General features: G+C 53.1%; 9 protein-coding genes across 9 annotated transcripts; 2 read left to right on the top strand and 7 right to left on the bottom strand.

The window, feature by feature from the left end:
- Window positions 1-163: 163 nt before the first annotated feature.
- PFLUO_LOCUS836 (uncharacterized protein) lies at window positions 164-1793 on the bottom strand (the record flags this gene model as incomplete). Its single annotated transcript, XM_073786144.1, has 2 exons — window positions 164-754; window positions 816-1793. The coding sequence occupies 2 exons, from the start codon at window positions 1791-1793 to the stop codon at window positions 164-166; spliced, it is 1569 nt and encodes a 522-aa protein (XP_073634932.1).
- Window positions 1794-2123: 330 nt separating this feature from the next.
- PFLUO_LOCUS835 (mitochondrial) lies at window positions 2124-3507 on the top strand (the record flags this gene model as incomplete). The annotated part of the gene is made up of 3 exons (XM_073786133.1): window positions 2124-2208; window positions 2275-2444; window positions 2506-3507. 3 exons carry the CDS (start codon window positions 2124-2126, stop codon window positions 3505-3507), a joined length of 1257 nt encoding a protein of 418 aa, XP_073634931.1.
- Window positions 3508-3572: 65 nt separating this feature from the next.
- On the bottom strand, window positions 3573-4939 carry PFLUO_LOCUS834 (uncharacterized protein; the record flags this gene model as incomplete). Its single annotated transcript, XM_073786122.1, has 9 exons — window positions 3573-3630; window positions 3686-3835; window positions 3890-3925; window positions 3991-4248; window positions 4310-4457; window positions 4530-4661; window positions 4724-4744; window positions 4801-4855; window positions 4907-4939. The coding sequence occupies 9 exons, from the start codon at window positions 4937-4939 to the stop codon at window positions 3573-3575; spliced, it is 891 nt and encodes a 296-aa protein (XP_073634930.1).
- A 1129-nt stretch (window positions 4940-6068) lies between these two features.
- Window positions 6069-7690, bottom strand: PFLUO_LOCUS833 (DExD/H-box ATP-dependent RNA helicase dhh1; the record flags this gene model as incomplete). The annotated part of the gene is made up of 3 exons (XM_073786111.1): window positions 6069-7463; window positions 7519-7588; window positions 7647-7690. The coding sequence occupies 3 exons, from the start codon at window positions 7688-7690 to the stop codon at window positions 6069-6071; spliced, it is 1509 nt and encodes a 502-aa protein (XP_073634929.1).
- A 732-nt stretch (window positions 7691-8422) lies between these two features.
- On the bottom strand, window positions 8423-12440 carry PFLUO_LOCUS832 (Structural maintenance of chromosomes protein 6; the record flags this gene model as incomplete). The annotated part of the gene is made up of 12 exons (XM_073786099.1): window positions 8423-8615; window positions 8678-8979; window positions 9032-9134; window positions 9193-9701; window positions 9747-9849; window positions 9917-10182; window positions 10233-10326; window positions 10394-10956; window positions 11012-11239; window positions 11290-11809; window positions 11872-12272; window positions 12339-12440. The coding sequence occupies 12 exons, from the start codon at window positions 12438-12440 to the stop codon at window positions 8423-8425; spliced, it is 3384 nt and encodes a 1127-aa protein (XP_073634928.1).
- Window positions 12441-12746: 306 nt separating this feature from the next.
- On the bottom strand, window positions 12747-14413 carry PFLUO_LOCUS831 (Cys-Gly metallodipeptidase; the record flags this gene model as incomplete). The annotated part of the gene is made up of 5 exons (XM_073786088.1): window positions 12747-12927; window positions 12979-14096; window positions 14156-14223; window positions 14285-14316; window positions 14382-14413. 5 exons carry the CDS (start codon window positions 14411-14413, stop codon window positions 12747-12749), a joined length of 1431 nt encoding a protein of 476 aa, XP_073634927.1.
- Window positions 14414-14814: 401 nt separating this feature from the next.
- On the bottom strand, window positions 14815-15414 carry PFLUO_LOCUS830 (uncharacterized protein; the record flags this gene model as incomplete). The annotated part of the gene is made up of 1 exon (XM_073786077.1): window positions 14815-15414. One exon carries the CDS (start codon window positions 15412-15414, stop codon window positions 14815-14817), a length of 600 nt encoding a protein of 199 aa, XP_073634926.1.
- A 553-nt stretch (window positions 15415-15967) lies between these two features.
- Window positions 15968-17083, top strand: PFLUO_LOCUS829 (uncharacterized protein; the record flags this gene model as incomplete). Its single annotated transcript, XM_073786066.1, has 1 exon — window positions 15968-17083. One exon carries the CDS (start codon window positions 15968-15970, stop codon window positions 17081-17083), a length of 1116 nt encoding a protein of 371 aa, XP_073634925.1.
- Window positions 17084-17438: 355 nt separating this feature from the next.
- Window positions 17439-19513, bottom strand: PFLUO_LOCUS828 (Cystathionine gamma-synthase; the record flags this gene model as incomplete). Its single annotated transcript, XM_073786055.1, has 5 exons — window positions 17439-17558; window positions 17612-17654; window positions 17718-17901; window positions 17963-19370; window positions 19469-19513. The coding sequence occupies 5 exons, from the start codon at window positions 19511-19513 to the stop codon at window positions 17439-17441; spliced, it is 1800 nt and encodes a 599-aa protein (XP_073634924.1).
- Window positions 19514-19753: the final 240 nt, after the last annotated feature.

Genomic DNA, 19753 nt, shown 5'->3' with positions numbered 1-19753 from the left:
TCCCAAAGTATGAAATGACCCCAAGCAAAATGAGCAAAATGAGCAAAATGAGCAAAATGATATCAAGTCCCGAACAATGGAAAACGCTCTCAAACACCTCGACATGTTCTACAAAAATATGTATGTAAAAAGAACCACTTGCCAATGGTACAAAAAGACGAGTTTAGCGGAAGGGGAAACCACCACCACCCGGGAAACCGCCACCAGAGAACTTGAACTGCGGACCACCTTGTTGGAAGAAGAATTGCTGTCCGCCACCGGCCCCGAAGGGACTGCCTTGGAATGGATTGCCGCGTTGGGCCTCGGGGTCGTTCGGGTCGTCGCCGTTGTCGAACCGCGTGCGCAGCTCCGGATCACCCAAGACTTCGTAAGCCTCATTGATGGACGCCATCTTCTTCTCCGCCTCCTCCTTGGTGATCCCCTGCGATCGGGCCTTGTCGGGATGGTGTTGCTTCGTCAGCTGGCGATAGGCCTTTTTGATCGTTCGTTCGTCGGCATCCCGGCTCACGCCCAAGACCTTGTAGTAATCCTTTTGCTTCGAGCGCTTCAGCAACGTGTGTGCTTTTTGTAATAGACTCTGAACATCTTGGGATTGACCATGGTGTTCCTTGGCCGTGTTCAGGGTGCGAATGGCATCCTCGAATCGGTCTTCATTGAGTTCGGTCTGGGCCCGGAACAAGAGACCATGGAGAGAGTGGGGGACGAGTTGCAGCGATTCTGCGCAGTAAGGGCCAGCCTTTTTGGTCAAGCGCATCTGATCATCCATCAATGTTAGTAAAATAGACCAGTGGGACAGGAGAGGAATATCCACCAACCTCGCGATAAGCTTCACACGTTTTCTCCACGAGGAAGATGTACAGATTATTGGACGCAGCCGGGTGAATATGACCCGCTTCTTTCCTCTCCGCAACATCGGCCTTGACGTCCGCGATCAGGCCACTATCGTCATCGGATCCCACCATGATATTCACCGCGTTGTTGAATTTGCGTGCTCCCAGGTAGTTGTGTAGTTTCTCCAAGCTCTTCGCAAGTTTACGTTCCCTCTTGTAAAGGCGGCTGCAAGCTTTTGAGTCTGGATCTGAGTGAAGACACCTGCGGATCTGTGCGAGACCACGCTCACTGTCACCCAACGAGTAGAACAGCATGGACGACATTTGTAGATGCGGCTCCACCGAGCCGGGGGATATTTGCAAGACATGAGCGAGGTCGCTAACGCCTTCTTCCACATCGCCTCTCTCAAAGCGACAGTGCGCCCGTGTCTGTCGTAGAGCCAGGGCTGTGTTGGCCTTCATGATGGCCTCATTAGCCTGTCCGACACAGGTCTCCCAGTCACCCTTTTTCTCAGCGTCAAAAGCCAGGCCCGCAGCCTTCTGCGCCACCTGTAGTTCCTGATATTCCGTCGAAGACTGTTTCCCAGCACGTTCGAGATCGCGCAGGGCATCCTCCCAATGCGCGGACCGTGCCTTGAGGCGAGATCGTTGCATAAGAGAACTTTCAAAATCCGGCTTGAGCTCCAAAACCCGATCAAAGTCATCGGACGCCTGAGAGTTCTTGCCAACGGACAGATAGGTTGCGCCTCGCTGGAAAATGGTAATATAGTTGGTTGGGTCCCGCGAGACCGCTGCATCGAAGTATGGCAAGGCCTCGCGAGGCGAACCGTTCGCCAGATGGGCTTTTGCCGAGGAGATCAGCTCGGACACCGGTGTGTCCGGTTCTATTAGTGACGACTGGAGGGCATAGCCGGCGGAGACACAGGCCAGGAAGGCCGTGAGGGACTCCAGCGAGAAGCGCATGGCGATGAATGAAGGCAGATGGGGTTGAATACACAAGTATAGGCAAAGACAAAAAATGCTAAGGAGAGAAAAGCATAGTATGCACCTAGTCGAGCGAGTGGCCCCTGCGATGCGAGGTGGAAGGGAGACAATAATGGGTTGAACGAGGGAATGCGGCCTTAGTATCGCCTCCAGTCTGGCCTTTACGCGGGCTTACGTGATTTACCGCTCTGCCCAACCGTACCTGGTAATAAAACCTGAAAGATGCATACCCCATAATGGACCGTGCACGTGACCCCGACAGTCTCGTCGCGCGACTGGGGGATTTGTTTCTGCCGCACCAGCTAAAGCATGCTGTCAATATGCGCGCGATGTCTGCTGCGGTCCACTAGACTCGGGCCTCGACTGCCCCGCCAGCGGGCTGCCCTGCACACCGGTATATCTGTCTCGCCTCACCATTGATAGTTAGTCACTCACTCACACGGGATACCTACCGCACCAGATGATCCCGGTCTGTCTCCGGCTCTGCTCACCCGCGCTCGCTTCCTTGCAGCCGAACATGCGCAGCTCTCGGATCGCCTGGGAGAGACCTTTGATGCGAAAGCCGCCAAGCGTGCCGGCGAGCTAGGTCCAGTTGCAAGTGTCCTACGAGAATGGGACACTGCGAATGAAGTGCGGTCTCTCTCTACGATTGGGAGCTTCTTTCATATAGCTGACATTTCTCAATTGCTAGTCAATTACTGAACTCAAATCTCTACTAAACGATCCGGGCACCGACACGGAGCTGCACTCGCTGGCGATAGAAGACCTGGAGAGCAGCAAGGCCTCGTTGCTCACGATCTCAGACCGATTGAAACAGTCATTGATCCCCCGACACCCATTTGCGGACCTCCCTTGCCTGCTGGAAATCCGACCAGGCGCCGGCGGCGACGAGGCAGGCCTCTTTGCTTTTGAGATGTTACGAATGTACATGGCTCTCTGCTCTCGACGAGGCCTTCGACCGACAATCATCAAGCAAGATAGCGATAGCGGCACGGGCGAGGACCGTTTGGCAGAGGGCGTGATAGAAGTCGAGACCGAGGGGGCATATGACCTATTACGGACCGAAATGGGGGTCCACCGAGTGCAACGAGTGCCTGCCACTGAGGCCAAGGGCCGCACTCACACCAGCGCCGTCAGTGTGCTGGTCCTGCCCAGCTTTCCCGAAGACGGGAGTAGCATGGACAGTGCCTTGAATTTCGAGGACCCGAACAGTGACTACTATATCGACCCGCAAGAGGTTCGCACGGAGAAAATGAGAGCCAGCGGTGCTGGCGGACAACACGTGAACAAGACCGAATCGGCCATTCGGCTCACCCATATTCCAACGGGAACCGTGGTCTCTATGCAGGATTCACGATCCCAGCAAGCAAATCGCAAAAAAGCCTGGCAGGTGTTGCGTGCAAAGATCGCTGAAGCTCGACAGGAAGCCCGGGAGCAGGAAATAATGGTTCTTCGAAGAGGTGCAATGGGTGGAGTGGCCAAGATGGGCCGCGGCGACAAGATCCGGACATATAACTTTAATCAGGCTCGCTGCACCGACCATCGCAGTGGCATCACCGTCCACAACCTGGACAACGTAATGGACGGGGGCGACGGCCTGGAGACTGTGATGGACAGCGTGCGCACTTGGCTGAATGACCGCGAGGTCGAGGCGATGGTGGTCGAGGAGCAGACCAAGCAGCAGCAAAAATGAATGTATAAGAACAGGAATACCATGTATTGTATATCGAACACTCTTTGTTGGAAAGCAAACCCATCTCAGATGTATTTCCGCTCTGGATCCATCACGTCCAGCAACTCTATACTCTTCTCGTACCTGTTGCATGCAGTTAGTCAACGGAACAGACCCAGACGAGTACCAGGAGGCGAACATAGTAAACACAATTCCTCCGCTCAGGATCAGCCGTGCCAGACGTGGCACGGCCCCAGACCAAAAGGTCAAGATCCCCTCATCCTTGAAAATCCTTGCCGCGCAGACGAAACTGTTCTTGTAATTCTTGCTGGCCTCGAGCGATTGCATTCTGTTCAAGGGGTTTCAGTATCCTCTGATGGCATCAAGGGCTTTGTCAACCAACCTTGTCTTGACCGTATCCAAAGGTTGTGTAACATAACTGTTATCCAGTAATTCCATGTTAGTCCGATTCAGATCAGGCCGATTCTGAAGGGCATGACATACACAGTGATGAGACCGGCTACTCCGCCAATTGCAAACGTGCTCACGGTTCCCAGTTTCTCACCCGGCGCCACATAGCCCTCCGCAATTTGCTTGAGGGTCGTATAGCTGGTGAATCTGGTCGCCGAGTTTGCAGCTTGTCGGGCCGTGGTGGGTACAAAGCCCTGGAAAAAGCCACGGACGCCCCGTTCTTGCCAAATAATCTTGCTGCCGTGCAGGAAGCCGCGCATCCGAGGCTTTGCGGACTTGCGATCATCAATCCTGAAGTATGCCATACATCGTCAGCCTTTCAATGACCATTCCCCGACTAGGTAACACGGACAGCTGAGTTTTGATACTCTCGAACGGGGTGACTGCTAGCAGAGACTCGGTGAATCCCGCACCAAACCCAGCCACGACAGTCTTTGGACCGGAAATCTTGCCATTCTCATCCTGAAGAAGCGCTTTAATGGAGTCGAACGCGACGAATCCTGGGAAAAGAGAGATCGACGTCAGTGCGAGATCCCACCAGCTGCTCGACGTCTCTAGGCAAGAAGACCTACGAATCCCTGCCTTTAAAGAATTCCCAATAATCAAGGTCGTGCATCCTGCATACCACTGCTTTCCAAAGGGCGGCCATGGGAGCTTCTGGCCTTCCGCTAGTCGGCGATTGAGCTGTGTCCGTGTTTTCGCAACTAGAAGGTCTCAATTAAGCCGGGAACAGGTCAAAAAGGTCACAATACAGGGAAGAGCATACACTCGGCCGGATATGTGATTGCTGCGAAGAAAGGTCAGCACATGGCAAGTGTGTCCGGGGGGATTTGGGCTCCTTACCGATCTCTACAGCCCCCGCGCTCGAACCTGCGAGGATGGACCGCAAACTACTGGGCTGTCTCTTGTTTAGCAGGGGTTCTCAGCCTGGAGAGATAAATATGCGCACCTTTGACTTCTGGTCCTTGGTTGTGGTCGCCATTGTGAGGGTGTAGTACCGATATCGCTGGACCTCGGGAGAGTTGAGAGATGAAAGAACGTACGGGCGGTGAGAAGGGCTATCTGCGCAGCTTTTGCTACTTCACTCCGGAAGGAAACAGATCAGAGGGACTCTTTGGCATTTCACAAGACGCTAAGCTAGCTAGCTAGGGGGTTACATCCAGTGCTCCTCTGCATTTTTTTTAGGGGGTTTTTTCCTTTTGTTCGGTGTTTTGTTGGTCCCCCATCGACAAGGGGATGCCGACTCTTGGCCCCATCCACAATCTCAACATGTTGGACAGCCTCACTAAAGAAAAGTGGACCATACCTGTCAAGGTAGAGGAGAGGCGTAAATAGAATCGAGAGTAGAGTCGATGTCGGGAATAATAAGTGAAGCGCAGATAGAGACAACAGACTGCTCATGCACCAGGAAGCCAGCGCGTGCGTGTATCAGTCGTTGTGGGAATCGTGAGCGAGATCATGCAGTGTGTAGCATGAAACCAAAAGGCACACGCTGAAAAAACATTGGGGGAATAGAAAAAGGAAGCCAGCCGAGGAAAGTCGCATCCGATCATATATGAGCCACTGGCCCGACTCCCCAGGAACGCCCAAGAATGAACCGATAGCTTCTGCCGAACGCCATCCATCCTTCACACCGTCGGGCCACAGCCGCGCAATATCGGCATATGTACACCCATGTGGGACGACGAGAAGGAGCGTGGAGCATCAACGGCGCCGAAAAAAATGCAACAGTTTTTCACCCAAACCCCAACGTGACCGTGGCAGTATACGAACCGACCGGAACCATGAAAAAGATGGAAAACAAAAGGAGGGGGGAATATGATACACATAAACGACACTGTGGCATCGTGACCAGAGAGGGGATCGCAGGGTCATAGCGAGACGGTGGACTGCATGCCCACGAACGAAGAACTCGGAGGTCAAATCAATGCAATAAGACCGCTGTAAACAGCAGAATAGAGGAAAACGAAAAGGAATATCAAAAGACGTCAGGACCGCACGAACGACAACATATCAAAGCATGATCAGAAAAAAAAAAAACCAACCGCTGCGTAAACCATTTCGGGGTCGAGAAGACGGATCCGCAAGACCCAATTCGAATTGGGGCAGTTTTACGAGAGGGGCGCCTGCGGCTTACCAGCTGGCTGACCTTGAACAAAAGCCGCTTTGTTGGGGTCGTTGTGCCCGCCACGCCGTTGGCCTTGCCCACGGCCGCCGCGGTAGTTGCCTCGGCCCCGGTGATAATACTGTCCGCCATTGGCATGGTGATTCTGACGACGGGGCTGACGATCTCCATTGCTGGGTGCTGGGTCCTGCCCCGCGGGATTGGAGATCGGACGCGGGATGTTCTCTGGGGAGTCATACACGTACAGCTTCTTGTCAATGTTTTGAGGGATGGGCTGAATTTCAGTGCCCAGTTCCTGCTCGATCTTGTACAAGTTGAACCGATCATCCCAGTTAATGAGGTTGATGGCCAGACCCAAGTGACCAAAGCGACCAGAACGACCGATACGGTGGAGGTAGGTCTCAGCGTTCTTGGGGAAGTCGAAGTTGATGACAACGTTGACAGCTTGGATATCAATACCACGGGTAAGCAAGTCCGAACAGACCAGATTGCGGCACACGCCGTTTCGGAAATCGTGGAAGACACGGTTGCGGTGCTGCTGGAGCATTCGCGCATGAGAATAGAAGCACGAATAACCCAATTCCGTGATCTTTTTGGCCAAAAGCTCCACACGGTTGGTCGAGTTGCAGAAAATGATCGATTGGTTGATCTGGAGCTTCGAGAAAAGGGTGTTGAGGCAATGAACCTTTTGCTTCTCCTCAACGAAGGCATAGTACTGAGTGATACCCCGCAGAGTGAGCTCGTCCATCAGGTTGATCTCATAAGGGTTGCGCATGTGCTTGTCCTTGAAGGCCTTGACAATCATGGGGAATGTAGCGCTGAAAAGCATCACCTGGCGATCCTTCGGGTGGAACGACAAGAGTTGCTCGATGACTGGTGTGAACTCAGGGGATAGAAGCTTGTCTGCCTCATCCATGACAAAGGTTGGGCACTCCGACAGGTCGGCGACACCTTTGCTGGCCAAGTCAAGCACTCGACCGGGAGTTCCGACAAGGATATGGACAGCATCATTCAACCGAATAATATCGTCCATCAAACCAGTTCCACCAGTAGTAACCATGACGTTGATCCCCAGATGTTTCCCAAGGGTCTTGCAGACTTGAGATGTTTGAAGGGCAAGTTCTCTCGTGGGTACCAAAATCAGTGCTTGGGTCTTGGTGCTCTTAGGATTGATGCGCTCTAGAGTGGGGATGACGAAGGCGGCTGTTTTGCCAGTACCGTTCTTTGCTCGAGCCAAAATGTCTCTGCCCGTGAGCGCAACGGGTATCGTCTCTTCTTGGATGGGAGAAGGCTTCTCAAATCCAGCCTCAAAAATGCCCATCATCAGTTCACGCTTGATGTAGAAGTCCTCGAACTCGAGGCCCTTGGTAGCAGTGACATCCTGCGACAATGTTTAGTTACATGCTGTACCCAGATTGTTCCCGTGTAAAACGAACCTCAGTTTGGGGTCGGGCATCTTTGGGGGGTAGGTTGAGGGAGTCCTGAAGCTTTGCGTCTGGGTTTTCCCTAGAAACCGAATTAGAATTCACCAGGAATGAAAAGCCAGTAGGAATTTCCAACTCACCCTAGCTTGGTATTACTGAGTTGGGAGGCAAGCGCGTCGGCCATGGTGATAGAATATGGGAGAGGTAGGGGTTGATGGAGAGTTTGTGAGGACCTCAGGAGTTCGATTTCAAGGAGGTCGACGGACCGTGTGTGGAGAAGAGGAGCAAGAGGTTTCGGAGTTGGGCCAAAAGGTTATTGAAGAAGGTTGTTGAGTTTTTATTGCCAGCAGTTGTTGTGTGAGTGAACTGGTGGTGGTGATTGGTCGGCGCGAAGGAGTATCTGACGCTCGAGAAGGCGAATCAAGGTTTTGTGGGTGACAATCGAGGGTGTGTAGGCTGTCGCTTCGAAGAAGTTGAATGTTCAGATCAAAAGCAGTCAAGACGTTGGGCGGACCGTTAAAGCGTATGATGCCACTTAAACTGAGGCTTCTGTGGGAGTGGCAGAAGAGGCCAAAGACGAGCTCTCAGGAAAGGATGGTAGTGAAAAGCCCAAGGGGAGCAGAGGGTTGAAGAATACAGGAAGGGCCGGATGTTGGTTGGCACGAGAGGTAGGGGTTGTGCGAATACTAACTGAAGGGAGATGGGGAGGAAGAAAGAAAAGCGAAGTTGGAGCCGCTTTCACTGGCCCCGCCGCTCTCGCTTAGGTAATGCCCGCGCTGCCCTACATATCTAGATGAATACTGCAGTATGATTTTGACACAGATCTGACTACGGGCTGGAAGCAGTAATTAATTTCAAAAGGGTATTATTGCGCTGTAAACCAATCTCAAAAAATAGCCCTGCTAGGCACAGCTCATCACCGGAATGATAGCGCGGTTTGGCCGCGCTCGGGTTCTGCCAACTCCTTCACTCGGACATCCGGAGCGATGGTGATGTCGGTCTTCGTTCCAGGGGTGATGAGAATGAACTGTCGTCCGATTGACCGTCGGGCCGCAATCATAAGCATGTCAATGGCCATCCTTCTGTTGATATGGTCCATATACACATCGCTATTGACATGAGTCAGCAAGAAGGAACAGAAGGGAAACTGGAGATTGACTCGGGGACGTACAACTCATCGAGGCAGCGAATGGGTGATCCCATGGCCTCCCAAAGGGCCAGCAGAAGACACACTTGAGAAAACGACTTTTCACCCCCAGACAGGGTTTTAGCGCCACGGCCCGTGGCATCATCCTTGGTGATATCGGGTTCCACTTGCAAATCCAAGAGTTTGCCGGTATGATCTGCCAGAAGCCGACCACGGAAGCTTCGCTCACTCAGAAGATATGTGAACTGAGCTTTGGCCCGAGAAGAGATGTGAGACCGGAAGATCTCCCACCGCTTCTTCCGATTCTCAAGGGTGTCTTTGAACATCTGTGGCAATAATGCGTTAGACAAAGAGAATCAAACAGGTACCGGAACATACCTGAGCCAGTGCTGTCAACTCCTCGACCTGTTTCTTAGCCCGCAGATAAGCAGATTCTGTTCTGCCAGCTTCCGCAGCGATCTCATCCCGCGATGCTCCGAGCCTAAGTGGAGTTAGCATGTGTGAACATCCCGGAGTCTGCTGGGATCAAAGAGTCATACTGTTGAGTGTAACGCTGGAGATCCCGATTCAATGTTTCCAGTTTCAAGTCCAAGCTCGCTGGGGTTTCACTTTCATCGACAGGAACGCGAGCGCAGACCATGCAGGCCTTTTCATTGTAATCGACAACCCGTGCAGCGAGCTGTTCCCGCTTTTCATGGATCCGCGCTCTGTCACGCTTATCGCTATTGATGCGTTCGATGGCTGCATTTTTGTCGCCGAGAATCTTACGGCGCTTGTCAGCCACGCGCCCCTTCTCACTGTCAGCGATTCGAGATTTTTCTTGCAGCTCGGAGAGTTCGCCATCCTTGGTCTGCATCTCTCGCCGAATCTCCTTCAAGGTCTGCATCATGGCGCTCATGGCCGCAACGCTATCCTGGTAGGACCCCTCATTAATCCGCTTCTCGTGTTCAGCTTCCTTCAGCGCTGCGTGAAGGGCATCAATATGCCCATCTTCGACATTTTCTTTGTCTAGGGCATCTTTGAGGGCTTCTGCATGGTCTTCCATCCTCTGCATATTGATTTGCAACTCTTTCTCCCTTCTTCCGTGCCTTACCTGCGCCTGCTTACAAGCCTCGACTCGGGCACGAGCTGATCGCAGTTGTTGTTCCAGCTCGTTCGCTTCACGCTTGAGGTCTTGAACCACCTCATTCTGCACACTATAGGCCGAAAACGGGTTAGTATATTGAGCGCATTGTAGAAATTCATGTCGACTGGATATTTTACCTGATTTGGGAGGCGAGATCCGATTTCATCCGGGGATTGCCACGGTACATGGGTACGGGAGACTGAGTTGGTTCACCGGCTCGAGTGAACGAGAGATGCATTCCTCGGCGGCGATCTTTTGCGTCGATGCAAAAGCATCGTTTCACGTTCTTTGGGCGCTGGCCATCGAAGAGCACAGAGGTCGCCTCATCCAAGCTCTCAATCAACAGCATTTGTTCTATTCCGTGGTTGATAACCAACTGTCGGCGTACTAATTCGTTGTCAATCTGCAGGGATTAGCAAACCTCGCGTTCTTTTAGCCATATAAATCTCTTACTTGGAGAACCCGCAAGGCAGTGTCATATTCAGGGTCCGGTTCGTGGGCAGATGTATCGAGGTGACCGCCCCGCCCAATGAGAATTGGACATTGACTGCCATAAGTTATTGTCAGACGAGGCATGCTCACATAGACAAGGAACAGGATGTTTGGGTACTTACCAGTTCACCCGTTGCATGATGCTGGAAAGAAGATTCATGTCTTGCTTCGAAGTCACGATGAAACTGCCGAGTGTACCACCAAAAGAATGTTCCAAGATCGATGACCACTTCGGTTTAAGCAACGTAACGTGATGACCGATTGGGCCGACTGGACGTGCGGCGAACGATCGCTCTTGCTGATTAATGGCTCTCAGAAGCATAGGTAGCCTTTCATGGAAACCAGACTGAGTTCGTCCATCCTCTCTCGAGAGGGCTCTGAGCCGGGTCTCTGCCTGCTCAATATCGTTCCCTTTCCGTTCAAGAGGTCTCTTTGCCAATTCTGCCTCCTTCTCAGCAGTTTGAAGATCTTCGCGTATCTGGTCCACACCATTGCGATGCTCATCATACTCATGCCGGGCAGATGCAGCGTCGGATGCTGCTTGTTCACACTCCTCTTGCTTCCGAGCGTAGCTCCCACCGCTCGCATCAGCAAGACGTTGATTCTCGTCGTCAATCTTTTGTTGTGCATCCTGGACTTGGGTGTCTGCTCGCTTGACATATTCCCTGATTTGACGTTGCTCGGCCTACAATGGGTTAGCAAGGTTGCCAGGAACGTTGAGTGCCCTGAACGAAAATTACCTGGAGGTCATGGCGGGTATTCATCTGCTCATCTAATCTCTCCTTGATTTTGGTCTTTTCCCCTTGTCCTTCCTCCAGCGCGTGTGCAGCTCGCCAAGCATGTTCATCCGCTGTTTCAGATTCCTGTTCAACAGCTTGAAACGCGTCGTCGAATCGACCGAGTTCAGCCTCCGCAGATGCTATCAGGATATCCGCTTTGGAAAGCTCCTCGCTCATCGAGTCTCGTATCTGTTTTGGTCAGACTGACGGACAATCACAACGGGAATGAATCCTCATACTCTTTCTTGTTCCTCTACCTGGGCCCAGGCCGCTTGACCCCGGATGAGCCGAAGGCGCTCTCTCAACGAGTCATGCTGATCGGAGATTTCCAATTTTTTCTTCGCCGCATCCCTTCGGTTTCCCAAGATCTTGATATCCTGTGCCTTGTTCCGGAGTTTTTCTTCAATTTGGTCAACTGACTCTTCGATCAGTCGGTAATCCTGATCCAGCTGTTCCAGTTGAACGCCCTTGACAAAAAATTTGTACTTCTCAGCCGGGCTGGATGTGCTGAGAAATTGACGGGCCATGTCTTGGGAGAGCACGTTCATCGGGTTGTCGATCTGCAGGGAAAAGTAATCGGTGATGGCATCCAACTCGGCTTTCTTGGTCGAAACTATACGACCATTTTCAGCCTTAATTTTGAACCCGCTGGCACCGCTCTTGGAAAAATGGCGTTCGACGATAATGGATTTTCCATAGTCGTCTGGCATGTAGGCACCGTCACCTTGATTTTTGATTCGAACAATGATGGTTGCGTTTCTAACAAGAGGCCAGATTCGGTCAGATCGTAGAATGACCAGGAATAGGATTGATGGACTTACTCCTTGCCCTCCTTGATGAAATTCTTGAGGCTCTGCCCACGGTTGGTTGCCGAAGCCTTTCCTCCGAGGCAGAGGGTGATCGCGGTCAGAATAGCACTCTTGCCACTGCCATTTTTACCCACAATGAAGTTGATCAGGGGACCGAGCTCCACGTGAAAGTGATCGTGACACATGAAGTTGTAGCACTCCACGCGCTCGAGGATTCCATGCTCGGCGGGGACATTGGCTTCGTCGACAAGGTGGGAGTACTTCTCCTGAATGAGTTGTGTTTGACGCAATTCCAACTCTTCCTCGTCTTCCGTAAGCGCATCGTCGGCGACGGACAAGAATCTGGGCGCGCGTAAATCGACATCCTCTCCTTCGGACGTAGTGGGCGACTCCGATGTACGAGGCCGTTTCCTCTGCGTCGCATGTAGCAGTCAGCGTATTGGATCCCATCTGAATATTTCCGGGAAGGGCATATATACCGAGTGAGGGGAGGCAGAGCCATTCAGGACGGGGCTCGCGCCGGATAGGGCAGAGGAGTCCTCGGAGTCCGAAGACTCCTGCACGCGTTTGAAGGATGGCATAGGAAGATGAAGAGCAAAAAAGCCGTCATAGGAACGAAACTAGCTCATGCTGAAGCATCGCAGTGGGCTCGCTTGCCCGTGATCGAAAAAGCCGCGCGAAGAAAGCGCGCGTTCGGACATCCTTTTTCGCGTCAGTGGCAGAGTGGAAAGGCGGTCAGCACATCCGAGTGCCTCTTAGTCATCCACTCTACATGTCTTCTAAGTTAACTTATCCAGTTACATCTGCAACATCGACATTATTATTATGGGTTGGGCTAGAACTCTTTGCATTTTTATAAGGAAAACTCGGTCCAGACACAAATGAGCCTATGCCAGGGGCTCTTCCGCTACGTAGTGCAGATAGGCTCCCAGCAGCTTGGTGCCTTCAATGTAGTTCCTCCGGTCGAGCTTCTCGTTGATCGAGTGCGCGGCATCAGTCGAGCTGCCCATGGGGAGAAGCAGAACGTTCTTGCCGGTGGCTTGCTCAAAGGTCAAGGTGACTGGGATACTGTGGACTTGATTAGCGACACTCGGACCGTCAAGAAAAGATCAGACGTACCTTCCACCCTCGCGAGTCAGATCAGGCTCGACACCAAAGACCTGCTCTACGGCCTTGCTGGCGGCGGTGAAGTTCCAGTGCTTGGGGCTGGCAACCCACCACTTGCCATCGTGCTGCAGCCACACATCCAGCTTGTTTTTGCTGTTCAGCTTGGCAAACTCGGCCTTGATGTGGTCGAAGACGAGCTTGTTCACATCGGGGCTTTCCATGTTAGGCACGGTGCGGATCGAGAACTTGCCAATCACCTTGGCCGGGATGACCGTCTTCGCTCCAGGGGCGGAGTAGGCGCCCTCCACGCCGTGGATGGACAGGGAGGGATAACGCCACCGGGCCATGAGGGTGCGCTCCTTGGTGGGGTGGATGCCCGTTTCACTACCCAGAGATTCGTGCAGGTTGTCCATGGTGTAGCTGATGTTGGGGTACAACTTTTTCTCCTCTTCCGTCAGAGGGGCCACCAGGTCCATGATGCCCGGAATGAGAATGTTACCCTGAGCGTCAACCAGCTTCGACAACACATTCATCAAATCGGTCATGGGCTCGTGGGCAGAACCACCAAAGACACCGCTGTGGAGATCCTGAGCAGGACCGGAGACGCTCACGGAGTAGTAGTTGCAGCCGCGCAGGCCATAGGTCAGGCAAGGTTTCTCAGTGCCCAGCCAGTAGTTATCTGAAATGCAAACAGCATCGGCATCCTTGAAGAAGCTTTTGGCCTCGGCTTGGATAAACTCATCCAGACCCTCCGAGCCATACTCCTCCATGCCTTCGAAGCAGCACAGCAGGTTGACAGGCAGCTCAACACCAGCCTTGCGGTGGGCCTCAATCACGTTGAGCCAGCCAAGAACGGGGCCCTTGTCATCCGTGCTCCCGCGACCATACATCCGATCCTTGTCATCGATGGTCAGCTCAAAGGGCTCGGTGGCCCAGCCATCTTCCTTCAGGGCGGGCTGCACATCATAGTGGCCGTAGACCAGGATGGTGCGCTTGTTCTTGTCATTGCCATAGCGGGCGATGACCACCGGTGGCAGGTCGAGGTGCTCCTTGCCGGGCTGCTTGCCCAAGGGTCTCTGCTGCACCTCAGCGCCCAGAGCCTCTAGCTCAGAAGCGAGGAATTGAGCCATCTGCGGACCGTGTCAGTGCCCAAAAAAAATTGATGAGGGAAAAGACTCCGACACCGTACCCGGAACACATCCTTTCGGTTCTCATCTTGCGCGGAGACGGAAGGAATCGCAACCGCCTTTCGCAGACCTTATCGTGGATTGATCAGCGCATGTGCGGGAGTCAGTTGTGGCCAAGGCAAGGGACATACGATCGATGAAGGAGACAGACGACTCATCGACTCTATCCCGCGAGTGTTTCAGTTTTCTTTCCCGCGACGAAATGGTGGTGATAAAGGTTGGACTTACTGCTTGAAGAAGGGTTCCAGCTGTGGCGCCATTTTGGAGTCACTGATATAGCCGTAGTAGAAGCGACGAGGAGGGAGAGAAGCACGAGCACAGAGAGAAAACCGGGGGAGAAACGACCGAGCGACCGTTGCGCGGAGAGCAAAGAGGGGCATTGGAGGGAGCGAGAGAGTTAGGTAATGGACCGAGTGAAATGGTTAGTTGCGGCCACCCACGAAACAAGTAGTCCAGTCGGATACACCCGGCGAGGCATCGGCACTATCAGTTACATGTCCTGATATTGATTATAATCGCGTTTGCAGGGTGCTACACAGCAAGAATTGAGAAGGATAGTTTATAGTTTAGTATGCATTTGGATGGCGGCGCATAACACAAGCTAGAATACAATGTCTTTCTTTACAGAGGATAAAAAAAAAAGGGGAAAAAAATAGAGACCCTACATGTCCCGTCCCCAGGCCTCCCGGCGCAGCTGCCGGTCCTCCCTGGCCATCCGTCGCTTCGCCCCCCAGCGGGATTGCACGGCCTCCAAGACCTGCTTCTGGATCTCCTTCTTCTGCTGGCTGGCTTCGCAGACCATGGCAACAAACATGGGCGAGCAGTCAAACCGCTTGGCCAGCTTGTGGCGGCTCCATTTCATCGGGTCCTCGAGCCGGAGTTTGCGGATCTCCTCGATATCCGACGGGTTTAGGTGGTATTTCTTCTCGTACACTTTCTTGAACACGCCCGGAAGGCTTTCGACATCTTGCTTCACGGGCTCCTCGGGCCGCATCGCTCGCCGGACGTCATCCGGGGGCAGAAACTTGGTCGGCGTGTGATAGACATTGGGGGCACTGGAGGGAGGGTTGTAGATGATGTGGTCCTGGCGCTCGGCGGACGAGCCAAAGGAGGCGTCGGGTTTGACGCGTAGGCGTTGCTTGGTCCGTCGATATGAAGACTGATGGCGCCGCGACCCCAGGACTAAGGAGTCTGTCCATGATGGGAGGAGGAATGGCAGGGTGAGCCATGGCCGTTTCGGCCCCGTGATGATGGCCGCCATCGGGGTCCAGTGGCGGGCCAATTGATGGCTGGATGGATGGGCTGAGGATCAAAAATAGTAATGGTGAGCGGTCGTCGTGAAGCACATCTCACACGCCGGAGGAAGTGAAGACTATACCGGAAATGGGGGTAGAGGGCGAGATCCGGGGGATCATGGAAAGCGTCGAATGGACGGAACAGCCCTGAAGTTTTTCCCAGGGGTCACGAGACCTGCTCGATCAGGCATGGTGCTTGGGGAAGAAGTACCGGGTACTTACTCCACTGTGCGGCCCCCGAGCGAAACCCCAAGTATCGGGTACTGCGACCCTCACCAATGTTTGATCACCTGCACACCGGCGTCATCATCGATCCCCAAGACACACGAAATGTCGCCTCCTTGACTGCTTTGGCTCGCACTGCCTATTGCCCTTCCAGCCTCCCTTCCCCCAACACTCATCGGCGGGCTGTTTCTGGTCATGGCCCTTTGTTAGGCTGTTCTCTCACCTCCCTCAGCGGCCTTCCATCTTCATCAAATAAAGCCATTGTTCTCCGTCTGCGTCCTGACTCTCGTCGTTATGGCCGAATCCCAAAGCAGCGTGCAGCGCTCGTTGGTGGATGGTCAGCCGCGACCTCTCCGAACATTTCCTCAGCTAGATAAGCTGGCTGAGTCCGACCGGAATGAATCCCTGATCGCTCCGGATGGAACTCGGATTCGAGCTCCCAAGCCAGGATATCCACCCGGGATCCAAATGAAAGATACCCACAAGGACTGCACCGAGGGAACATTCGGTGGTGCCTCGAACAGCGGCACGACATCTCCAACCTCACCCGTGAGCCCAATCGAAGGAATGCGCCCAGCCAATCCCTTTGATCTGAGACATCCCCCAAGACAACCGCCGTCTCCCGGATGCACATCTCAATTACCGCCTCGCATGCACTCGCCCGCCTCCCAGATCTTTGAGCGAAGCGTCCAGGAAGATATGGTCCCGGCGCAAGCATCCTCTTCGATCCCTGCACATATTCGAACAGAAAACTATATTCCCCCGGTTCTCGAGGCATCGTCGGCTGCGATTACAGACGGCCACCTGGATCCTGATTCTGTCGAGATTGTCACACATAGTCTACACCAGTCTGCTGTCGCAGGGGTTATAGGCGCGTCTCCGATGGAGCAATCGCTATCATCCTCGGTAATCGATGACCACATGGTGGGAACAAACCACTCCGATGCCGACGAAGTTTCATCTGCCCACGGAGCCCTAGACTCGACGGATGTACGACGCTTGAGCTTTATCTCCTTTGCCGATGTAGTCAATGCCGAACACGCCGAAACGGGCGACACATGGGCCAGTCGAGACCCCTCCCAACATGCATCAGCCCCTGGCGGACCTGCAAACCGGTCCCCATCACCATTGCGCTCACCGGCCTCATCACATGCGATGGGAACCTCGCCGCCCACGAGCATTGCGACCTCCTTCAAAGGAACGGAAATGTCCCCTCCACCCGGAGCTCGGGGTGCAGGAAGCCCATTCCCGCCGGCCCAGAGCCCGGTCTCCTCGAGTTTTGGCGGAGAACTCAATATTGAAACAATGCGGCAGGCATTGAGAAGAACGGGGAGTGGTGAATTAGGGGGAGTGGCTAGCCAGACAGCCAGTGCCGTGGGAAATGATGAGGTGATTGATCGTTCGTTTTAGCTGCTCCGCTGCGTTTGCTTTGATCTTCTGTCTACCTGGCGTTCACTTTTCAACAGCAAGGAGGCAATGGAGCTGGGACCCTGCTGCATCAACAGAGAATGGTTAGCTGTGTCCCGGCCAGTTTTCCCTCTCGTTCTCTCTGTTTTCAGCAGGATGGCGTGATGATGGTGTCTTTGCTTCCCCGAATTCTTCGTTTCTAACATTATCTACGGATCTGGATATCCACAATTATATGCTTGTTCATTCATCAGGTTCGCTTTGATCCTTCAACCAACCTGTTTTTGTATATACACAATCTGAATGCTCAACACCCTTTTGAACAATGGAAATGCTTATGCTGGTTGCAGTAGCCCTCTCATTTCCTGGCAGCTTCTACGGCGTCCAGGGCACGTTGTACTCTGGAGCGTAGATCGGCCACGTCCTCCAACCCAACGCTAATTCTGACCAGATCCGACTCTACTCCAAAGGATTTCGCCTACAAGAAGATATTAGTTTCCCAAATCGCCTGCAGTGGAACGGAGTACATACCCAGTCAAGTTCGCCATAATGGGCCAAGAGAGTGTACGGGGAACTGGAACCGGAAAGGGTTAGCAAGGAGAGGGTAAAAAAGTTCGCAGCAATTTCGACGACGAACCTCAAAGTAAAATTTGTTCCCAGGCTGGGGCCTTTCAGGACTTCCAGAGTATCGTAAAAAGCGATAGCTTCAGCAGTCGAGTAAAAAGTGACAGAGAAGAGGCCTCCATAACCGCCGTTGGGATTGCGGAAGCTATCATAAAAGGGCCTCGTAGGGCTGTACTTAGGGTAGTACACTTCTTTCACTATGGAATTTGATGACTCGATTAGCAGAAAAGCGTGCATAGCTAGGGAAGATGCACTTACCCAGAGGAGATGCTTTCAGCATGGCCGTGATATCTTCGGAGGTGGCGTTGATCTTGTCAATTCGGGACACAAAGTCTCGGCTGTTTCGCTCCAAGAAAAGAGCATCCTCCGCCCAATAGATATCTTCATACTCGCGGGCAAATGTTTCTTTCAGACTTTGATAGTATTGCCCGGATGGGTTGAGAACGGCACTTCCTCCCATGACATTGCTGCCTCCACTGAAGATCTTGGTCAAACTGCTGACCACAATATCTGCATACCGAAGCACGTTGATGTTCAAGAAATTGCCAACGGTTTCATCGACCACGACGGCGAAATCGTACTGATCCGCCAACGAGCGTATCCGGACCAGATCCGGGGTCTTCAGCAGTGGGTTTCCGGGCGCCTCTGTGAAGAGTGCTAGGAACCGCTCGCCATTTTTCAGACGATTTTCCAAGTCATCAAGATCTTCAGATGATCCGTTGCCGTAGAACAAGCATCCTGGTCCCCATTTCTGGAGGATCTTCAGCGTATCAATGTATGGAAATCCGAAACAGATGCTCTTCTTCTCTCCTCGAGCAGCCATGATGATCTGATGGGCGTTGAAGATAGAGCTCATGCCGGAGGGATATAGGAAGACATCGTCCTCCGAAATGCCGGCCACTCGGCCTTCGGACGATTTCTCTTCGAGGGCCGCGGGCAGGTCAACGTCGGCCGTTAGCACGCCTGCAATGCGTCTCCGAACGGCTTGCTTCGCCTGATTGGTCAGCGAAGGGCTCAGATTGCGACCGAACCGCTCTTCAATGAACTGGCCATATTCTCGTCCATCTTGAACCCCATTACTTGCCGCGGGCGAATCTCCAGATCCCGCAGCGTGTGCGGAGCCCCGTGTGATGCCATTCAGAGATCCTCTCCCCTGGTATCTCCGGGGTCCTTTACAGGGTCGCTGCGCAATCAACTCCGCAGTCGAGAAGCCCTTGTCTTCCACCAAGAACCCATCCTCCAGGGCACCAAGACAGAACTCGCCGCGCCGACTGGATATGCCGTTTCCAGAATGCTGCCACACCTGTTTGGCAATCGGCGCGTATTCCTTTGGGTAGATAACACTCGACAAGGTCGACGTGATTGAAGTCGCTTCGGCATGCGGGGACGGAATGAAGTTCACGGTTCGGACTTTGGGCGCCGCGTCGGCGGCACAGCGGGATACAATGAACGAGTGGCAGATGCGCGCCGTTTTCTGGGACGCAAATAAAGTAGCTGCTTCGGTATTGGGGTCTCCGTGGCGACGGATGACCTCCTGGGCGAGTCTTTGGATACTGGGATGCACGAAAAACCGAGGATAACCTAGTTGCATCTTGCTCATAACCCAGTCCTCTTGTTCCTCATAGCCGACATTGGATCTCCATGTCGGAAGCGACACACTGACAGCCTAGAAAGACTTGGGTTAGTGAATTGATACTATGAAATGCCCTCCCAGCTATCCATGGAGGGGCACATAGATCTTGATTGCGGAGCAGCGAGACATACGTGGTCGGTGTTGGGAGGCACAGGGCCTCCTAGCGCTTGCAACATCCTGCAAGATATTGGAAGGTGGCAAAGAAATCGGAATTGGATTGGGGGAAGTACAAAAAAGAAAGAATGAGAGCAAGAAGAATAGGAAGGGCAGTCAGTGATGACTCCGCTGCGACTTCGGCGGTGTAATACCGTACAGCAGTGGGTACTTAGAAGGTACTTAAATTTCCCCCAAAGATGAACAATTAAAGGAGTATTCTGGGAGTACCTTCCAATACCTGTTACCGTTATCGGTCTCCC

This window comes from Penicillium psychrofluorescens, assembly GCF_964197705.1.
Source record: "Penicillium psychrofluorescens genome assembly, chromosome: 1".
In the NCBI taxonomy this organism is placed as follows: Eukaryota; Fungi; Ascomycota; class Eurotiomycetes; order Eurotiales; family Aspergillaceae; genus Penicillium; species Penicillium psychrofluorescens.
This window is presented reverse-complemented; position numbering and strand designations above follow the sequence as displayed.